The 20881-nt window shown below is 49.8% G+C and overlaps 1 protein-coding gene and 1 long non-coding RNA gene across 4 annotated transcripts in view; one reads left to right on the top strand and one right to left on the bottom strand.

The window, feature by feature from the left end:
• LOC138492006 (uncharacterized) overlaps positions 1 to 20881 on the top strand; it is a 1139453-nt gene that overhangs the window by 248649 nt on the left and 869923 nt on the right. The gene's annotated exons all lie outside the window — the stretch shown is intronic.
• The window catches only part of TIA1 (TIA1 cytotoxic granule associated RNA binding protein), a 169869-nt gene that overhangs the window by 8457 nt on the left and 140531 nt on the right, over positions 1 to 20881 (bottom strand). For 2 of the 3 annotated variants that reach the window (XM_069618913.1, XM_069618915.1), the window contains one exon: positions 19848 to 19990. In XM_069618913.1, the coding sequence (XP_069475014.1) occupies positions 19848 to 19990 (143 nt within the window). The remainder of the gene's footprint in view (positions 1 to 19847; positions 19991 to 20881) is intronic. The other variant, XM_069618914.1, reaches the window with a different exon arrangement.

Here is a 20881-nt window from a genome sequence, read left to right as displayed (position 1 = left end):
AACCCAGCAGAAACAGAACAGACAAGGGATGCCCTTTTCCCCCCTTGATATACGCCCTAACAATGGAACTCTCAACCAACTGGGGCGTGTGCCCGCCTTGATGGAGACCCCCCTCACCCCCACAGGATCCACCTAAACCAGAGGGCAACATAGGGCCTAGCCTTGTCCGCCACGTAAACACGCAGTGGGCGCTTCAGACGAAATCCAGCCCTGAGCTCAGGAGGAGCCCATCAGATTTACAGGGACTGGGGCCATCACATCCACCGACTGCACGGAGACCCTATGAGCTGGAAGAAAACCCTTCAAGGATTCCAGTTTCAAGAAACAAACCAGCGGAACACCCAGGGGCAGGTAGGAGAGATGGATCTGGCTGGGGCCGAGTCGAGTGACACCTCCGCGATGGAAAAGGTCTTTGCCTCGGTATTGCAGGAAATAAACATGTGGTCAGGGTTTATGGTCATAATACCGAATTTTAAAATCTCGAAAAAATAAATCTAGAAACAAAAAGGCAGAAAAAAAAAGGTCACTCTTTTAATCCCGGACCCCAAAATAAATATATAATTAAAAATAAAAAATTTGACTTTTTTCGGTCTTTTTTTTTGACCTTATTCTTATTCGAGATTATTTTCGAGATTTTGACTGACCACCATGGTCCGATATAGTCCAAAAATGTAAGAAAATGGACCAAAGGGTGGATAAAGTTGAGGACAGATTGCTACAGCTTGAGACTAATCAATAGCCGTCCGCTGCCCAGGAAGCACAAACAGAAATGAGATTGGCGGCGCTGGAGAAGAGAGACGAGGAGAGAGCATGTCAAATGGATGATTTTGAGAACAGGGAGGGGAGGAACAACCTCTGATTTTTTTGGCGTGCCAGAGGCGGAATGGGAGTCGGAAAGGGATATATGCAGAGTGGTGAGAGAAGTGACCGCCTCCTTCAGAAATGAAGCTACTACTAACCCACGATCGACAGGGTGGAGGTAGAGCGGGGGGAGAGGGGGCATTCCGTCTTGGCCTGCTTGCCTGCTTCCACTACTACACAGAAAAAAGTAAGGTACTGGAGGAAGCCAAGAAAGCTTGGGACATCACCTACAACAATGCTAGGATATCAATCTTCCAAGACCGGTCAGCATGAACAAAGGCAATACAGATTACAATCCTGGCTGAACAACTTCCGGACTAAAGGTAGGCTCTCTGAATGTCAGAGCCCTGAACACCCCACTAAGAGGTCCCTGGTGGTAGGGAGTTCTGAAGGGCAAAATTAGACCTCTTCCTGCAAGAAACATTGAGCTAAAAGAAAAGAACCCAACATAATATGGGAAGGATTGGGGAAGTAATTTACGCCTCGTACAAATCTAAAAAGATGGAGGTGGCAATATTGCTGGCAAGGGATATGGGCTTTAAAACAAAAACAGAGGCCACACTCAAAGACACCGAGGGCCGCTATTTAAGGACACACTCCAGGGAACCCTGTTGGCATTGGCGGGGGTCTACGGGCCCAATGAAGCCAAGGCACAATTCTGGGAGAAGGTGGGAGATAAACTGACTCTTCACACACAGTGCCTTAATAGTAGGAGGAGACTAACATGCTCCTAGACCCCCTCAAGAGATATGAAGAAGTTAAAGCCCAATGCTCCACAGGTGTCAGACGACCCCAACTCAGAGCTTCCGCAGGGTCAATCGGGAGCCGGGTCTGGAGGATACGCTCCCGAGCACATCCATGGGTGACCCTGCCATATACATTCTACTCAAAAAGGCAAGAGTCTTTGTCCAGGATCGACTTTATTCTGATAGATAGCACCCTATGTGACAGGCCACAGGGTAGATCCGGTACCCTTGTCCGATCGTGACGTGGTGACAATTACCCTAATAGAGGGGTGGGGCCGACAAGGGGCAGTGGAAATATGATGCCCTGCTTAAGGATGAGGTGATAGCAAAAACGGTCCTGGACAACAGTGGGGTACTTTGCACTAAATGACAATGGAGAGGTCAGCATGCACGTCTTGTGGGATGCATTTAAAGCGACAATAAGGGGAGTGCTTATTAAAACAGGGGCCCAAAAGAAGAGTGACAGGGAGGCACAAGAAAAGACCCTGCGCGAGAAAATAGCGAAACTACAACCAGGCTGCACACCGGACAGCCATATTTCCCCTGAAGGGGTGACGGCCCTCGAGCAATATAGGTCTGAGCTGAAAGAACTCCTGCTAAACAAAACAGAGAGAAGCCTTCAGCTACTAAAACAAAAATACTATGAAATGGGGGACCGGGTTGATAAAATCTTAGCGTGGAAACTTAGGAAGGCCCAGAAAAATAAGATGAGAGCCATGAAAATAGAAACGGGGGCACTAAGTTATGAAACCCCAAGTACCGGAAATGCCTTTCGGAGGTATTAAGAAATGGTAGGAGTCGGAATTTGAAGGAGAAGACACCCAGATAGAGGATTTCCTTAAGAAGATCCCAATCCCGTGACTAGCAAGAGAGGTAGCCGAGAATATAGAGACCACAATCGAGGAGGAGGAGATAGTTCGAACAATCAAGGGAATGAAGGGAGGCACCTCGCCAGGGGAGGATGGGTTCTCGGTAAAATTCTACAAAACATGGTTGCACGCTAGCACCCCACCTGGCCAAGGTATTTAATGCGGTCCTGGCAGGCGATAACCTGCCTGAAACTCTGATGGGGCAATTATTTTATTTTTTGATTTATAGAGCGCACTACAGCCCAAAGGCATGGAGGCGCTACGAGGAACGTAAGGCGGCTTGATTCAGGGTTACAAGAATGCAGCCCAACAGGGTAATTGCTTAGTACAAGTTGTTTTGTTGCAGAATACATTGGATGAAAGTTACTTAAATGCATAAACAGATACAAACAGGTGGTAAAAATGCCCTTTCAGACAAAGCCTAGTTTTGATGGCTTTCCGGAAGGCTGCATGAGTATTATAATGGTCATACACAAGGAGGGGAAAAACCCCTCCTAAATGCTCCTCTTATAGGCATATGGCTTCTGAACACCGATGTTAAAATCCTGGCCTAAGTACTCAGTAAGAGGATGGAGGGAATTAGGACATCACTAGTCCACGGGGATCGGGGGGTGGGGGGGTTTATTAGAGGGCGACAAGGTTCGGATAACATCTGAAAATCAATAGAATTGATGCACTATGCACAAAGGTCAGACCTCAACGCAAGTGCTTTCTATAGACTCAGAGAAAGATTGACAGTCGAATGGCAATCTGAAATGCATTTCTCACTGTAACAGCATTTCTGATGGTTGTATCTGCTTAGGTTCACATGCTGTGCATACGGTCTGACATCCAGTGGTAACCGCAGAGTATTGCATCTGGTCTTTCAGGGACCGAAAGGGGACGTCGGCATAGGCGTGTCTGTAACACTATCCCCTCTTTTGACGTGTAGTGTACCCAAAAATCCCTCACGCGGCGAGGTCCCTCCAATTGTATTTTTTTCGGCCATGAGGGAGTCCAAGGCTATTGTGAGTGAGTACATGAAGAGAAAGTAGTAAGTCGTCTAGGTTCCTTCCATCCGAGCGGGGAGGAAGGGTGGGCGCGTGTGAATCTAAGCAGATACAACCATCAGAAATGCTATTAGGGTGAGTAATGCATGATCTCTGATGCTTGTTAATCTGCTTAGAATCACATGCTGTGCATAGACTAGCAAACAGTACCCGGAGTTGGAGGTGGGTTGTGAGAAGGAACAGTAGTGAAAAGATGTTTTAATACGGCTTGTCACACCTGAGAATCAGATCTAGGAGTGTCTAGGCAATAGTGGTGTGCAATAGTGGTGTGTACAGAACTCCAGGTTGCCGCTTTGCAAATAGACAAGGGGAACATTTGCAATTAATGCTATGGAAGACCTAGAGCCAAAGAGTGTGCTCTAAGCTTGAAGGGCATTTCACGCTTAGCAAGGGTGTAACAGTGTGATGCATTTGACAATCCACCTTGAGATAGCTGATTTAGAGACAGGATCCCCTTCTCCACCAGCTGCCACAAACAAAAAAACTGGCTAGTCTCTCAGTGGTTTTGTTCTTTCCAGGTAAAACAACTGCCCTGCGCACATCTAGTGTGTGTAGGCTTCTTTTGGCCATGCTAGTGGGATTCTGGAAGAAAGTGGGTAGTTCGATTGATTGGTTCACATGGAACTTCGAGATGAATTTAGGTGCAAATCTGGGATGAGTGCGCAGAACCACCTTATCCCTGTAGACTAACAAAAGCCAAAGCTAAATCCTTAAAATCAAGAATCACTGATGCCAACTCCAATACCAAAGAAATCTTCTCCATCTTCAGAGAACTAGAGACCCCTACGCCCGCCCCCCTAAATCTCACCAAAGATAAGACATGGTGTGATGAAATCCAGACAGCCATGCGCAACAAACTTAGCACACTCCGAACCAAAATCCAGTCCACCAAGCACCTGCTCACCACCCCCACCCCACCCGCCCCGCCTCCCTTGACCCTACCACTGTCTTTTCATTCAAAGCCATACAGGAACAAGACATTATCAACCTCATGAGGACCCTAAAACCATCCAACTGTAAGGGTGATTCCTGTCCTGCCTCTATTATTAAAGACTGTGCCAAGACCCTCGCACCATTCCTGACCGCTTTCGTCAACGCCTCATTTGCCACTGGGAATGTCCCCTCATGCCTCAAGGAAGCTTGTGTCTGCCCCCTCTTGAAAAAACCCTCTCGACCCCCCTCCCCCTCCACCTTCCTTAATTACAGGCCCATCACCACCGTCCACTTCCTGCTTAAGATACTGGACAAAGCAGCCTACCTGCAGGTGTAGCACTTCGAAAAAGAAAAGCTCCTAGGGCTACACCAATCTGGTTTTCGCCACAGGCACATGACAGAAACCACATTACTTGATCTAAAGAATCAGATGGACGATGGCAGAGACCTAGGCAAACCAGCTTTACTCCGACCTCTCCGCAGCATTCGACCTCGTAGACCACCATGTCCTATGTCATCACTAGAGCCAGATTTCCCCCCCGCCCCCCGCCGACGCCACGACCTGGATCACCACCTTCCTACAAGACAGAACCATGCAAGTATTTTGTGACCTAGCCTCAGCTTCACCCACCATCATGCTCTGTGGAGTTCCTCAAGGCTCCTGCCTGCCCCCCACCCACCCTCAACAACATCTTTAATCAACGCTATGGGTATCTCCTACACAAACTACGCGGACGATACCCAGATCCTCCTCACCCTCACAGGCAACTATGACAAGGCCTCTGCTATGCTTAACGACATCTACAACACCATCAAGGCCTGGATGGCAGCAAACGGACTGTGCCTCAACTCAGACAAGACAGAACAACTCCTGGTAGGTTCGCCCGACACTTACAAAAAAAGAAAAACAACTCACAATTTAGCCACTTCACTATGGACTGCATCAAAATTCCTGTATCAGACTCAGTCAAAACCCTTGGAGTCTATTTAGACTCCAATCTATCCATGAGTAAACAAGTTAGAGCCATCGCCTCTTCGTCAGTATACCACGCCAAACTAATCAACGCAGCTAGGCCATTCCTCGCCAAAGAGAACTGCACCAACATAGCCAGAGCCATCACAGGCTCAAGGCTACTCTACTGCAACGTCCTCTTCCTGGGAACCTCCACCAAAAACCTGGACAGACTACAAGTCATCCAGAACAACGCACTCCGCGCAGCTCAAGGCATCGCGAAGAGAGCACATTACTGCCGCCAGTAGAACAGCCCACTGGCTTCCAATAAAAGAGAATCATTGAAAACTCTAACCCTGACCCACAAGTGCATCTACCACTCTGCACACAAATACCTCTCACAAAGGATTCACCCCTGTTCCTCCACAAGTCCAATTAGGACACCCTACGCCAACATGCTCTGTGTGCCGTTGGTAAGAATTAGAGGAGGCGGTTCCAGCTTCCCCTACCTAGCACCATCACATTGGAATGCCCTACCTCCCTCATGACATTTCGCGAAGCCATGAAAACAGTTTCACCTGAAACACGCCACTATCTACACCCATCACCTACCTGCTCACCACATAAATGTGATCCCACATAGATGTTATTCATCTATGTTCATATGTATATTATATGTATCCTAATTTATACTTGCTCTTTTTGCTCAATGTACAACTGCTTCTCCCCATGTGCCCTCTCCCTGTAACTAAGCTCCCCTCAAGTAACAGTGCCTCAATGCCCAAGGGCTGCTGTGCGCTATACAAATGTAATAAATAAAAAGGGCCTGTAGTTTACTAACCCTTCCAATAGAAGTGATAGCCACTAGGAAGGCCGTCTTATAAGTAAGGTCTTTTAGACTTGCTTTATGCATTGGTTCAAAGATAGACCCCACGAGTCTGGTCAAAACCACATGTATATGCCATCCAGAAGATGGGTTAGAAATGGGGAGGGGGTGAATTCTCTTAACCCCTTCCATAAAAGCCTTAACAGGTATTTTCCACCACAACACTTTCTGCTGTGATGTAGTGTAGGCTGATAGAGCAGCTGTACAACACAATGTGTGTAGGCGAGCAGTCAATGGGATTGATGCCCTTGGTTTTACAGATGACAAAGCGTTTCCACTTACTGGAATAGCAATAACGCATGTTCGGTTTTCTAGTCTCCCTGAGTATGTCCATGCATAGTTGAAGGTGTCCAAACTCTATGCCCTCCGGAGCCAGGCCTCCAAGTTCCAAGTTTGCAGGCATGGGTGTTGCGTTTCCCCTCCGTCCTGAGACAATATGTTGTACGGGCAGGGTAGACTCACGGGGGTGGGGGAGCACATTTCCATTAAATGAGCCAACCAGGGTTGGCAGGCCCACATGGGGGCCTCCAGAATCATGGTAACTGGTTCCTGATGCATTTTGTGCACCATCTTGTTGAGTAGGTGAGTATGGGGGGGGAATAAATAAATGAAAGTAGAAAAATTTCCCTGACCATGTTATCCAGCATCCGTTGTCCTTGGAGCGGTTCTGGAGGCGTAGTCTAGGCATTGGCCGTTCTCCTGAGTTGCAAACAGGTCGATCTCTGGGAAGCCCCATTCTGCAAAGACGGAGACTTGGTCTTCGCGTAGATGCCATTCGTATTCTACAGGCAGTGGGAGATCTCTGCTGAGCATGTCCGCTAGAAGATGGAGTTCTCCTGGAACATGTTGACATGTTGGGACAGTATGAACCTCTTGTGTTTGAGAGCCCACATCCAAATGTTCTGGGACAGCTTGGATAGCCCTGGAGAGTGCGCTCCCCCGTTTGTTCAAGGTAATACATGGCTGTGGTGCTGTGTCAGAACCAGAACCGTCTTCCCCTGTAGCTGTGTTTGAAAGACACTTCAGTGCTTTTAACACCGCTAGCAGCTCTAACAGATTTATATGGTTGGATGCTACTTGTGGGGACCACACTCCATGCGCGGTCTGCTGAAGCGGGGGAGGGGGTCCCCCCACCCCGTGAGAGATTAGACTGTCGTGAGAGTGGCTTCTACTGCGGGGATGGTGAATGTTTTCCCCTTCAAGAGGTTTTCACTCGACCGCCACTGCAGAGAGAACGAGGGCTGGCAAGACAACTACCAGATCTTCCCATTGTCCGCTGGCCTGGCACCACTGGCTGTTGAGCTACTCTTGCATGGGACGCATGCGCAGCTGCGCGTGGTGAATTAAGTAAATGCATGACGCCATCATACCTAGCAAGCGCATGGCCTTGCATACCGTCACTTCCTGACTTGCTACATATTGATGATCTGAGAAAGCATGTTGTGAACCCTGTCATTGGAGGGGAAGAAGACAAGGCAGTCTTTTGTCCAGATTAGAGCCCCTAGAAATTTCTTGACTTGACTGGGGTCCAAGCTAGATTTCTTCTGGTTGATGGAGAATCCCAGATTGAACAGGTGGTCTATAGTCTGAGTGTTCAATAGGCATGTTTCGTAGGAGTCCCCTGTTATGAGCCAATCGTTGAGGTAAGGGTAAACCAGGACAGATAGTCTGTGCAGGTGTGCTGCAGCTACTGCCAGTACTTTTGTAAACACCCTCAGCACCAAAGGGGAGGACTTTGAATTGATAGTGCTTGTCCTCCATCACGCACCATAGATATTTTCTGTGCGCTGGCAACATTGAAATATGAAAGTATGCATCTTTCATGTCCAGTGTTGCCATGTAATCCCTTGCTTCAATAGTGGGATTACTTCCTGCCGAGTTACCATACGAAACTTGGAAGTTTGACAAATTTGTTCACTGGGCGCAAGTCTAGTACAGGGGCATGGTGAGGTCCTTTTTGGGTACAAGTAAGTACACTGAATAAATATTCAGTTTAAATGAATAGGGACAGCTTCTATGGCGTCCTTTTCCAGCAGTGCTTCTACCTCTAGTTTCAGGATTCGCAGATGGTCAAGAGTTAGGCGCCTTGTCTTGGGCGGTCTAAATTGTGGTGGGGTGGGGGGTGATTTGGACGCGCACAAGGTGCGGGATATCACCTGGGCACCACTGAAAAACATTTGACTCTAGGGGTACTTTAGTCTATCTGGAGGGAGGGGAAGCACACCAATCACCTTACGACATGGCCCTCCCTGCTGGTATCACGGTGGGCCCCGGTAATCAGGCTGAGAAACAGGGGATTCAGACACATGCAGCAATGGTCAGACAAGGGCATGAGAGGGTGGGCCAACTGTTCAGGGACGGAGAGTTCCTGTCAGACCCTGGAATAATCTCTGTATTTGAATATCTTCGGCTGAAGGGCACCCTGTATGACCAAAAATGGGAGAAAAAAAAAAAAAGATGTACAAGAATGCTAATCCCCTTCGAGAAAGCATTTCATTCCACCAATTCTAAAAAGGGTATGTGTCTAAATTGTAAAAAAAAATACTGAACACATACAACCTCAGAGAGGAGGGGTTCTCCGTCAATATTGGAATGAACTGGCAGGGGAGGTCCTCACGGAGGAGGCATGGAAGGTGGTCTATAAAATAGCCTTCCATGGAAACATATTTACAGCAGACATGGAACACAACCTAAAAATCCGACAGGGATGGCCCCGGGACCCAGTGAAGTTATCAAAGATGTTTGCGGGGGGTCAAAACAAAGTGCCCAAGGTGATGTGGACAAATGGGTACAAGGGGGCACTGCCCGCAGGTACAAAGATATTGAGGGGACTTGAGGGGAAGGATGGAAGAGGTAACTGGGGAACTTCTTGCATAAGAGCCACTAACTGTGTTACTCGGAGTCCCACCCAAGGGCCTGGAAATGTATAGATATCCTATGATGTGGGAAACAATGCTACGAGCAGAGAGGGTAGCCCTGGCACAAAAAATGGAAGATCCTAGAGACCCCTAGTAAAAAAATAGCAGAACAAGCTGAAACACGTTTCTGATGGACAAATTGACGGCGATGGTTAAAGACCCGGAAACCTTCCCAACAGCCTGGGATGGAGTGAGGCAATCCTGGGGTGGGAAGTTCATTGAAAACTAGGAACTGGTACGGGACCGAAGAGGAAGAGGGGAGAGGCTGCAGTGGGGACCTGGATGGAGGGGAAGGATTGAGGAGATAACAGAAGGAAGGGAATCTACAACCCAGCACAAAGTTAAGTCAAGGGACGGCTGAGAAAAATATCCAAGCTCCCTTGCATCGGAAGAGACACCAGTGAACGCTAAACAATAGCCCAAAAGCATCAGTTTTGATTTAGGATACCCAGGATTCCTCTGGTTGTAAGATTTGATTCAGAGTCGCGCAGGGAGGGCAGGGGGGGTGAGGGGACGGACAGTTGCAGTTGATAATGTTTGAAAAATGGCAATAAAAATTAAAGTTTATTTTAAAAAAAGTAAAAAAGGATGCATCCGTAGCACTACCCTCGTCTCGTGGAATGTCAAGTAACGTGGTTTACATGAGAGGCCTGGATCTCTCCCACTCGTTGTGCAGAGGTGATGGCCACAAGAAAAGCTGTTTTCCAATGCAAAAACTTCAGTGGCGCCGAATGCATAGGCTCGAACGGGGGACCCATGAGCCTAGTCAGCACCACACTGAGTTCCCACGCTGGGGCTGGAGCCTTCACCGGCAGGACCGAACGCAACAGTCCTTTTGATGAACTCATTGACCAGACGGTATGATCACAATGACGATTGTACTGGAGATCTGGTGTAGCAGGAGATGGCAGTCAGATGAACTTTGGAGGCATGGGCCAGTACAGCCTTGGCCGCAACAGCAAATATGGTAGTATCCGTGGAGCCGTGACTCGTAGAGCCTCCATCTTCTGTGCATAGCACCAAACGGCAAACCTCTTCCATTTATGTCCATAGCATTTAAGAGTACACTATGCTCTGGCCTTTCATCTGGCAGGGTAAAACACGGAGCACAAAGAACTACCCTTTCTCTCCCGAAGGAGGAAGGGGGCTTTGGGCTACCCGACTTCCGTCTTTACTTTAGGGCAGCCCAACTACAGGTACTCATCGAAGACAGCAAAAACACATACTGGACCTATCTGGAGGATATGGACGCGCATTCCGCTGGGAAATCGTAGCCCCAAAATTCTAGCGCGGCAGGAGCCAGGCCTGCAGGTTCAGCAATCCTAGGTCGTGGTGCAGATTTGCACCTGCTTCCCTGGCGAGAAGATCTGCGACCACCAGAAGCTTGACTGGAGGGCCGCTGACATGCCGAGAAGGTCCGGGTACCAGATCGGTCTCTGCAACGCCGGTGCGATAAGGATCATCCTGCGCTGTGTGGTTGACTGCGATCTCCTTCGAGCTGGCCCAGAAGAGCCAGTCGTCCAGATAAGGGTAGATGTGAATCACCCAAGTCGCAGCTGCACCGCCACTGGCACCAGGCACTTGAAGACCCTTGGCACCAACTTCAATCCGAAGAGAAGGGCCTTTAATTGGTAGTGCTTCCAATGCACCACGAAACGCAGGAACTTGCGGTGTCCTTTGTGAATCAGGATGTGGAAGTATGCATCCTCCAAGTCCAACGACGACAGGAAGTCCCCCTCTTCCAGCTGTCCGAGCATGTGCTGAAGAGTAACCATCTGGAATTTTTGGGACTTTATGTATTTGTTCAGTCGACAAAGGTCGAGAATGGGCCTCCAGCCAATGGTCTTTACGAGGAAGTAAAGAGAATACACTCGAGCCCCGTCATGCTCTATTGTGCCTTTACTTCGCATGGCCTGCACCTCCAGCAGCTGCTGAGGGACATGGTTTTCCAACCGGGCCACCAGTGGTGTACGGGGACACTAAAGTTGACATTCCACGGTGTGTCGCCAGCCGGCCTCCCACTGGGACTCCACGGCCGGTTCAATCCCGTTTTGACGTCCAAGGGCCGCCTTGGGGGTGACGTCCTCCTTCAAAGGACTTGGAGCCACCCCTGTTGGTCTCCTGTGCCGAAGAGCAGGATGGTTGGCGGTATGAATAGGAACCCCCGCCAAACCCATTGGAGGATCCTTGGGACTTGCTGCCTGAGGTCCGAACGGACTGCTTCTGTTGCTTAAGAGTGCCCAAAGCACGCGCAATCTCCGTGTCAGTCTTTATGGCTCGGAGAGACTCATCCACAGCCTTCCCGAACAAATTGTCACCATCGAAGGGCATGTCCAGCACCTGCGACTGAACGTCCTGCCGAAAGTTGGTGGCCTCGAACAACGACGACGTAGGCAAACACTGTTGCCCATCTGGCGGAACCCTCCGTTGGCGATGTCAGTGGTCACTGTGATGGGGTGGTCCGACGCCACCTCGCTTTCCTGCAGAATCTCCAATGCTTCAGACCTCGTCGTTGGGAAGGAAGTCCAGGATGGGAGCAATCTCGAACCACAACCCCTGAGTTGCAACGAGCCATGATGGCGAGGGCGTTGGCGGCCTTGATGGTATTCGCTGCCGAATAAACGACATGTTGTCCCATGGCATCTAACTTCTTGCCCTCGCTGCCCGCTGGGGTGGCAGTTGCCAAGGCTGAACCACCCGACACTACAGAATCCAGGGAAAGCTGGGCCCGTAAGCACATGGGCGCGGAGTTGGGCACCCTGTACTTGAGGCGATTCCTCTTTGCTGGAGCCGTGGAAGGGTTCTTCATGAGAGCCAAACCCTTGTCCCAAATGTCATCCAGGAGCGGGACTGAGGATGGTCTTCCTCTTCGCGCTGATATAAGAAGCCCTCCTCCTGCTCCATTGCTGGCTCCACGGGCGGGGCCACTGGCTAATAGGCATTCTTGTCTGGATCTCCGAAACCAGCATATGCAGTGCCGAAAGGATGTCCACTCAGAGGTCTCTAGGAGGTACCTGAGGTGGGGGTGGCAGCTGAGGTGCAGGTGGAATAAGCCGCTGGGGCACCGCCTGGGAGCCCAGGCCATCGTCGCCTTGCTGCTCTTCCTGGACGGTGTCCTTGCTGTCATTGGCGCTCTCGTCGTAGGGACCCGCTTCCTATGTTTCCCTCCTGGATGTTTTGCAGAATGGTGAGCTGCTCCTCAGGAGGAGATATCCGTACCTTGGAGGCCCACCACACCCTCCCACCCCCTCCTTCTTGGTTTCCAGCAGTGAAGGTCTCGGGGGAGATGACTGGCATTTTCTTCTACAGGGTCTTGTATGGGCCGGAACGCGGCCTCCTTTCTGGGAGAAGGGACACCCTGGCCTTAGGGGTTGCATCCTGCAGGGCCGTCTCGGCGGCCTTCGCCAGAGACTCTGCCACACCCTCGATGGAAGGCTGGGCCTTGGGTGGGTGTGCTTGGGCCTTCACGGTCAGGGCAGACTTGGGCCTCCCCTTTAATTTGCCTGGATGGTCAGACTTTCTCTTGGCCGAAGATCCTGAGCGTTGACTGGCGACTGAGGCTGGAGACGTCGAACGCACGCTAGTCGCCAAGGAGCCCGTCGCAACAGCGCTCCTGGTGGCAGTGGACTCGCGGTGCGGAGCCTTCGGTTGGCCCACCCCACGGGAGGGTGCCCTCAAAGGACTTCAAAGCCCGCTCAGCCTTCTTGGAACCTGGAGGGGCATGATGCTGGAACCCACCCGGAGCAGGGGCCTCAGCCTGTAGCCACTCGTTCAGCCACCTGTGCCGTTGCCTCATCGTGTGCAGGGCTATCTTCTGGCAAAATGCAGAATCCTCTGCGTTGTGCGCCGGCTAGAGGCACTCTGAATGCTTGTTGTGACATTCCACAAGCTGCAGCAAATCCTGAACAGGGGAGTTGAATCCTTTTCCTCCGACATGTTCCACGCGGCGTAGGCCTGGGAATCTTCTGGAAGCCTCCACGAAGAAACGACAAAATCCACCCCTGAGGGGCCTGAAGAATATGAAAAACGGGTCCCCGTTAATTGGAAGGATGATCGATGGCGCACAAGGCTCGATTGACCGAAACAGTAAAAAACTTCCAAAAAGCAAAATGCGCAGCAAAAGCTCGAGAGCTAAGCACGAGGACTCCCAACACTGGAACGTGCAGTGAAAATAGGAAGATGGCTGCCAGAGGAGGGGCGTAGGTAGAGGGCAGTCATTGGCTGGGGGCAGTATGACCCAGAGCTCAGTGATCAGTTGTTAGGAGAAAGACAGTTCAGAAATGAAACCAAACTGATTTTCTTTACCGAGGATTCCCAGCCTGACTGGGAATATTCATAAGCATGTGAATCCATGCCAGAGCCCATGCTGGAGAAAAAATATATATCCCATCACGGTATGCAGAACCAAGAGGAAAAAAGGGCAAATGAAGCTTGTCATATCGTCCCGGGAGCGCACATCATTGGAGTGGTAAGAAGGCCTGACATCTGATGTTTTGAAAGCCATGTGAACCAGAGACCTGCAGGATTGATGTGCTAAAGGCCCCCAGCACACACTGGTAGGTGATCTCCTGTATTATGCCAATGCCCTGTACCTGCCCACAGTCACACTAAGGAAGGAGGTCATACAATGGTGCAAGGGTGCCATGAGGCCTCCCTAGCTGGGCACCCGGGCGTTGCCAATGTGGCTTAGCATTTCTGGAGGCCCACTTTGCTGCGGGATGTGTGAATGTACGTGTCCAATTGTGACACCTGTGGTGGGCAAAAGGCCAGTCATCAAAAGCCTGCAGGGCTACTTCAGCCACTGCCCACTCCACCAGCTCCATGGAACAGTCACTATGGATTTGATTGTGGACCTACCACTGATAGAGGTACACTTCGATCTTGGTCGTCGTGGATTCACTCACCAAAATGAGCCACTTAGTTCCGTGTATGGGGGTCTGCACCGCAGGAGATGTGGCAGAGCTGGTCTTACATAACGTGGTACATAACCGGGTCTACCCACACGTGTTATCACCGACAGGTCCACCATTCACGTCATGGTCTTGGCAAGCATTATGTGAGCTGGCTATGGAAATCCGTCTGTCATCAGGATACCATCCAGAAACTGATGGGCAAACCGAAAAGGTAAATCAGGGGCTTGAGCAATACTTACAGTGCTACGCGACTACTGCCGAGATGTCGTGGGTCCAGTATGTCTGTTTAGCCAAGATAGCTTAGAACACTACACAGCTCTACGAAGCATAGCCCATTTTTTGGAGTGAATGGGTACCATCCATGGGTTTTGCCCACAAAGCCAGCCACCCCTCAAACAGATTTACCCACATTGGTTGGACAACAGGCTCATGTGCAACAGATTTGGACAGATATTCAAAATAACCTAAATTTAGCAAAACAAACTTACAAGCACTACGCAGATAGAAAGCGGCGTGACACTCTACAGTATAAACAAGGAGATCGGGTTTGGTTATCCACTCGAAACATCAGAATGCAAGGACCCCGTAAACTGCAGCCACGCTATTTGGGTCCATTCACTATAACGGATATAGTTAATCCAGTGGCAGTGTGGTTAGCCTTGCCCAGCCAAATGAACATTCACTCCACCTTCCATGTATTATTGTTGAAACCAGCTAGAGCCTCAATTCGTACTGTTAAACCGCCACCTATTTTAGTGCAAGGTCATCCAGAGCATGGAAGTGCAGGCCATCTTGCACTCCCAACAACGTAAAGACAGTCTTTACCATCTCAGACTGGGTAGGTTATGGCCCAGAAGACCGATCCTGGGAGCCAGCGCAGAATGTCCATGCTCCTATATTGGTTAAAGCATTCACCAACAGCTTTCGTTCTCATTCCCGAGCAGGGATGCAGTGGCTTCGTATAAAGGGACGATGGGATCTTGTATGACTGGGATGAATTCAATCGTAGAGCTGCTGCTCTGTGTAAGGAAAGGGAGTTACTAGCCCTACGACAGGGTAGCAAGGAACTCAATGTAGGTCACCCAATCCAATCGGTTGGTGGCCGAGGCAGAGCGGCCCAGAGAGAAAAGGTTGTCCCTCTTCTACCAAGGTTTGCGGGACAAGCTAAAAGACCTTATAGCACAGATCGACCCGCAGCCTCGCAATTGCCCTGCAATGATTCATCTTGCACAGAGTCTCTATCATCGGCAGGCAGAACAGCGGGGGCCAAAAGGCAAGGGAACTCACGTCCAATTGCCAGACTTGATCAGTCTCTGACGCTGCGACTAACTGAAAAGGCAGTTGGGGAAGAGCCTATGCAGATTGGATCAACCCGTGGCCCACTCACCAAAGAGGAAAAAAGAGCGTCTGCAGAAAGCCCAAACCGCAGGGAAAGGCCCCATCGATTGTAGGGTGGTACAGTTGAGCCAGGAAGTTGAAGCAGTCGCAGTGATAGGTTTTGTCAATCATGCCCCACACATCACAATGTCTGGGTCTTTAGGTTTACTTGATAATGAAGTCCGGGTTACCCTGGACCTAGACATTGCCATTGCGTATGCTGCCAAGTTGGTGGTACCCTAGTAGACCAAAGAGTCCCCAGAAGCCATGCAGTCGGTTGATGGCACTGCGATATGTTCTTGGCCCATAACCCAGTGTGCCCAGGTCCGGACGCTGCGTTGCCCGGTAAATCATCGAGGAGGTACAGTTTGACCTTATAGTAGCGTCAGAGTTTGGCGTTATTTTGGAGCTTCCTTGGTTTCGCAAACATGACCCCCAGGTGATCTGGTCTGCGGGCACGGTAACCTCACCATAAGGTTTGAAGCATTGTCTAAGTATGGAACACGCTGTTTGCCTTGCACCTAGTAGCCAGCAGCGACCATGCTTTTGCATGAAACGTTCACCAGCAGACCTCTGAATACCGCAAGGATTATTCTGCATGTAATGGAGGCACGGGCGCCCATTTACTCACGCCGCATAGAACGCCATAGGCAGCAGCAACCCTTCACGAACCGCATGCTTTTAAGCACGTGTGGTTAATTCATAACAAACCACATGTTGAGTCACATTGTAGCCATGTGCGGCGGATCACTATTGCTGCATATTTGAGCCACCTGCGGCTAGACAGGATTTACATGTGTAACTACACACGCATTCGACTATGCACACTGGCATGGTGTACATTTACGCCTTCCAATGCTGGCAAATGCCTAGACACCAGAATTGTATGAGCCTTCATGAACCTTTCCCTTGCGGTGGGGGTGTCACCAGTCATGGCTGCATGCAAAGTTGTAGTTACTTGTGAGCCACGCGCAGCATACCGTGCAATCACCAACAAGTTTATCGCTGCATTTGTACTGCTCCTGTTAACGGACCCGAGTGTGCTCAGGCAGGAGGGCAGCACGCACAACCAGAGCCAAGTGCTTCACTGGTTATTTTGTGTTGCATGCTGAACATTGTGGGGAATGTATGCATGTGGGTGTATGTTTATGCTGTACAGTGGTTAGCTTCACCCTATGTCCCCCAACCCACCCACTACCCTACCATAAGCCTCTATCCGGTTACCCTCACCCATCCAACCAACGTGTCCCTAAACCTCCTTCCCTGCTGGGTTCGCGCAGGCCTGTGTAAGCCTAGTCTTACAGGCGCCAAGAACGCAGTGGGGGTGGTTGGTTTGTGCCACTCTTGCGCCTGGAAACTTGGAGCCCGACAACCACTAGCGAATCTGGAGTGGCATGTCCCCGAATGTAGAGTGTCTGTAGGTGAAGGGCAAAAAGCTTCGACCTGTGGGTTCACCGCCTTTGTCTGCGATGGCATCAGCAAAGGGGCGATACGCCATTTAACGGAGTTCAATAAAGGTAGAGCCTGGCTTACAGGTGTTTTCTCCTTCAGAATATCCTCCACAAAGTCAGTGTCTTGCACTGCTTCCTGCGTGGAAATCTGAAAATGTTCTGCAGCTTTCTTCAGAATGGCATTAAATGCCATCTGGTCATCTATGGGAGATGCCCAGCAAATGGGATGAGATATGGGACGAGAAGCGGGAGGATCCATGCATAATGTGTCTGGATCAGGGGTATTAGTTGGTGACAGTCATGGTGATTATGCACTGGCTGTTCATCTCCCGACCCCCAACCTGGGGCCATGGTGTCCTCAAAGGGATCATCTTCATGAAAATAAGGGTCCTGAGGAACCTCTTCCGGTTCAGTTAGGTCAAACACCTCATGAAGAGGGCAGGAGGTCCTCCGAAATGTAGATACAGTAGGGTATAAGTTGTCCTCACTGTGCCTTTTAGGAGTGGTAAACCTTTTTGAGAACTCCACAAATTTGGAACGTCTACTCATATACCCCCTCTAACCTATCTCTGGTCCATAAGGATGAGCCAGGGGGGTCTGGCTCTTCTTGGGGATCTGAGTGATTAGATCAACAAGATTTTTCAGAGAGGGTGTTAGCCAGGGGCTGGTGACCTTCAGAATGGTCCTGCCTTTCCTGGTGTGTGGACGTGTCCCTCGACTTGTCTTTGGGCTTATTAGCTGCCAAAACAATATTAGCAAGGTTCTTGCGGATGTTCGGCATGTCTGGGAGGGTTTTCCGCTGTTCTAGTGGCTTCGCCGTTGCCGGAACCTTCTGCGTCGGCACGCTCCTAAGAGGTGTCTGGACGCTCTTATGAACTTTGGTGCCGACGCCGCTGTCAGTGGAGTGCCCGGACACATGCCGCCTAGGCGTTTGTGGAGAGCGCGGCCAACCCAGAGGATCGGCAGGTTCTGTCGAAGAAATCGGTGTACCCGTTGGCATCTTGGACTGTGCCGACTAGTCCATCGAGGCAGCCCAGGGGGGGGGGGGGTGGTGGTGGGGGGGGGGGGTTGTGGGTTTACCTTTGTGAGTAGTGTGTGCATCCCGGTCGCCGGGGAGTATACTCCCCATAGCAGAACCGGTGGCCTGCCTGCTGGGGTAGGAGATGGATGACGCGGAAGGTCGATGGCACCCATATCGGAGCCACGCTGTCGCTCAATTCCTCGTCACTCTTGGCGCTGAGGTAGCTACCCTCTGCCTGCATCAGGACGTAGGCCACCCACCGTTTAACTCACCGTTCTTTGATCGTCTTCGGACGCAGAAGCTGGCAAGACCGACAGGACGCCTCATGGTGATTGAGGCAGACACTTCTTGCACCTCTGGTGCATGTCTTTCCAGGGGTACTTGCCTTTACAAGAAGTCCAACATTTCAAAAGAGGTGTCGACATCGTCGAACGGAGCACCAGCCGCCAAAGTCTGGAGTGGTCTTCGGCAGTGGTAGTTAAGTAGCCGTCGAAGGGGATGAATATATAAACAACCTGAAGTCATGGACAAAGATACTAATTAGGAATTTTACGAGCTCCGCATAAGGAGACCAGCTCGCTGGGTGGAAAAAAGCAAATCGGAGGGACCTCGACGTGTGAGGGATTTGGCTACACTACACATCTGGGATAGTGTTACAGGCACGCCCAGGTCTACATCCCCTTTCGATCCTCAAAAGACAAGATGCAATACTCTGCGATTAGCACTAAATGTCAAACTATATGCACAGCATTTGATTCCAAGCAGATTCACAAGCATCACAAATGTGCATACACGAAACCTGTGTCCCAGAAGAGCCATTTCCAGCTCATTCAATACACCACCCTACAGAGCAAATTTAACACTGAACAGGATGCATAGAATTAACCTGGAGAGATCAGGGTGCTCCCTGGGGTGTGGTGCAGAAGGGGCACAGGTTTTTCATTTGATGCGGCTTTATCCTAAACTTGGAGCTTTCTGGGAAGGGGGTGGTGATTAGAGTGACAGATTAACAGGTTACTTACCCCAGGTAAGGTTCTTTTGAATTAATGTTGCTCCCGCATATTCCTCATCTTTGATATTGAACATCCAGCTATGGGCACAATCCATTTGAAATGGAACAGGGGGCTGGGTGATTACTGAGAGAGCTTTGATGTTCTAGCTGGAACAATTCCCAGACAGAAACCTGAAATGTAGCAGAATAGAATGGTGGCCCTAGCCATGGAACTGGCAAATAGGTGTATAGTTATGTCCTGGCTAAACCTGATGAGTCAAGGGACCTAATCGGGGGGGGGGGGAGCTGGGTGAGGGGGGGGGGGGAGTGGGGGCTACTGCTGAACTGGTGATCCTCATTAGGATCTAACACATGCCAAATGTAATGGTATCTCAGATTGGAATGGGCATCACCGTTGGATGGTTAACTCTACCCATACCATAATAGACCGCCTGAAGGGATAAAGACTGGGATAGTGATGCAATAAACAGGGTGGGATAGTTCAGAACAAGTAAATGAGAACCTTTCTTTAGTCTAAATCAGAGGACCTGCACGGTGGGGGTGTAGGGGAGATAAACGTGGGACTGTTGCAGTCTTGTTTTAGACTGATATTTTCTTTGTCAATGTTATGCAAGGGAATGTCCTAGTAGCAGGTGTAAATATTGCCAATGTACACATACCAATAAAGAAATAAAAAGAAAAAAGGTCCATGGAGGAACCATGATGGAGAAGCAGGACTCAAGTTCATAGATCCATTCAAGGCAATTAGTTATCACACAAAGACTACACCAATATTAATGGCAAGACCAAGGGTCCATGGCCCACAGGAAATGAATATCTAAACAAGGTAATCAGGGAAAAGTCTGAAAACTGTACTTACTTAAATTGCTGTTGATAGGCCTGTCCGTACATTCCATAGGCAGGCACTTGCCAGCCATTAGGCATATATTGGCCAATTTGTTGAGCATTTCCATACCACTGCCCCCACTGGCCATACGCTTGTGGATAACCAATTTGACTCTGCTGGGATAGAGGGAGGTTGAAAAAAACATTTGAACAAGGATATCTAGAAGGAACATTTTCAGTACAAAACAATAATACTTAATAGAATGACAGGGGATTCACAGGGTTTCATTGAGGCAATGTTTGCAACAGTGGGGTGTTAGGGAGAATTCTCAGAAATGTGCCAATTCCCTCCACCTCAGAGACCCCCCAGCAACTTTAACCTCGAGAGAGAAGGAGACCCTTTTTTCCCCTCACACTCATGCATTTTAATTTGATTTCTGAGCTTTGTGTTTTTGGTCATGGATCCTGACAAACTCCATATGCATCATCTTTTACATTGTGTCACACGGCACCTTCAGTGGAGTGGCAATTTCCCCAAAGGTTTAAATACTGTCTCTGGAATTAACTACTGTTTCCCAGACAGTAAAGTGAAATTGACTTCACTTACTATTGTAACTTTCAAGACCCAGCACACACCATCTTACAATAGGGTGCTGGAGAGGTTAGAATATCCCCTTTGTCTAGCTTCTCATGTATCAATATTATTTCACCCTTTCCTCACTGAATGGCTGGTGGCAGTGGTATCATTTTAACTACCATGGTGTGCATTTACCGCAGGCTGCGTTCGCAACTGCAGTAACTGCAGTAAAGCACCAAAGGGTGCCATTTTTGTCAAAATGGCCCCAGTCTTTCTTCGCAAGAAGGACCTTTCCACAAAGAAATGGCGATTTGGTCCCATTGTTCGCTTTGCCTTCGGCGGAATTCACAGGTGAAGCCCGCCTCTGGCTCCAGGGTGTCTGGGGTAGGCAGGAAGTCAGGAAGGTGCCCGAAACTCCCTGTGCTTAGTCTCCTAGAAGACTCAAATGCACTCTGTAGTGATTGGCCGGCAAGGACACCCACCCTGCTGGG

The sequence above is a fragment of the Ambystoma mexicanum genome, chromosome 10, assembly GCF_040938575.1.
Source record: "Ambystoma mexicanum isolate Mex_15411 chromosome 10, UKY_AmexF1_1, whole genome shotgun sequence".
Taxonomy (NCBI): Eukaryota; Metazoa; Chordata; class Amphibia; order Caudata; family Ambystomatidae; genus Ambystoma; species Ambystoma mexicanum.
Note: the sequence above shows the minus strand (reverse complement) of the source record. Positions and strands in the feature narration are given on the sequence as shown.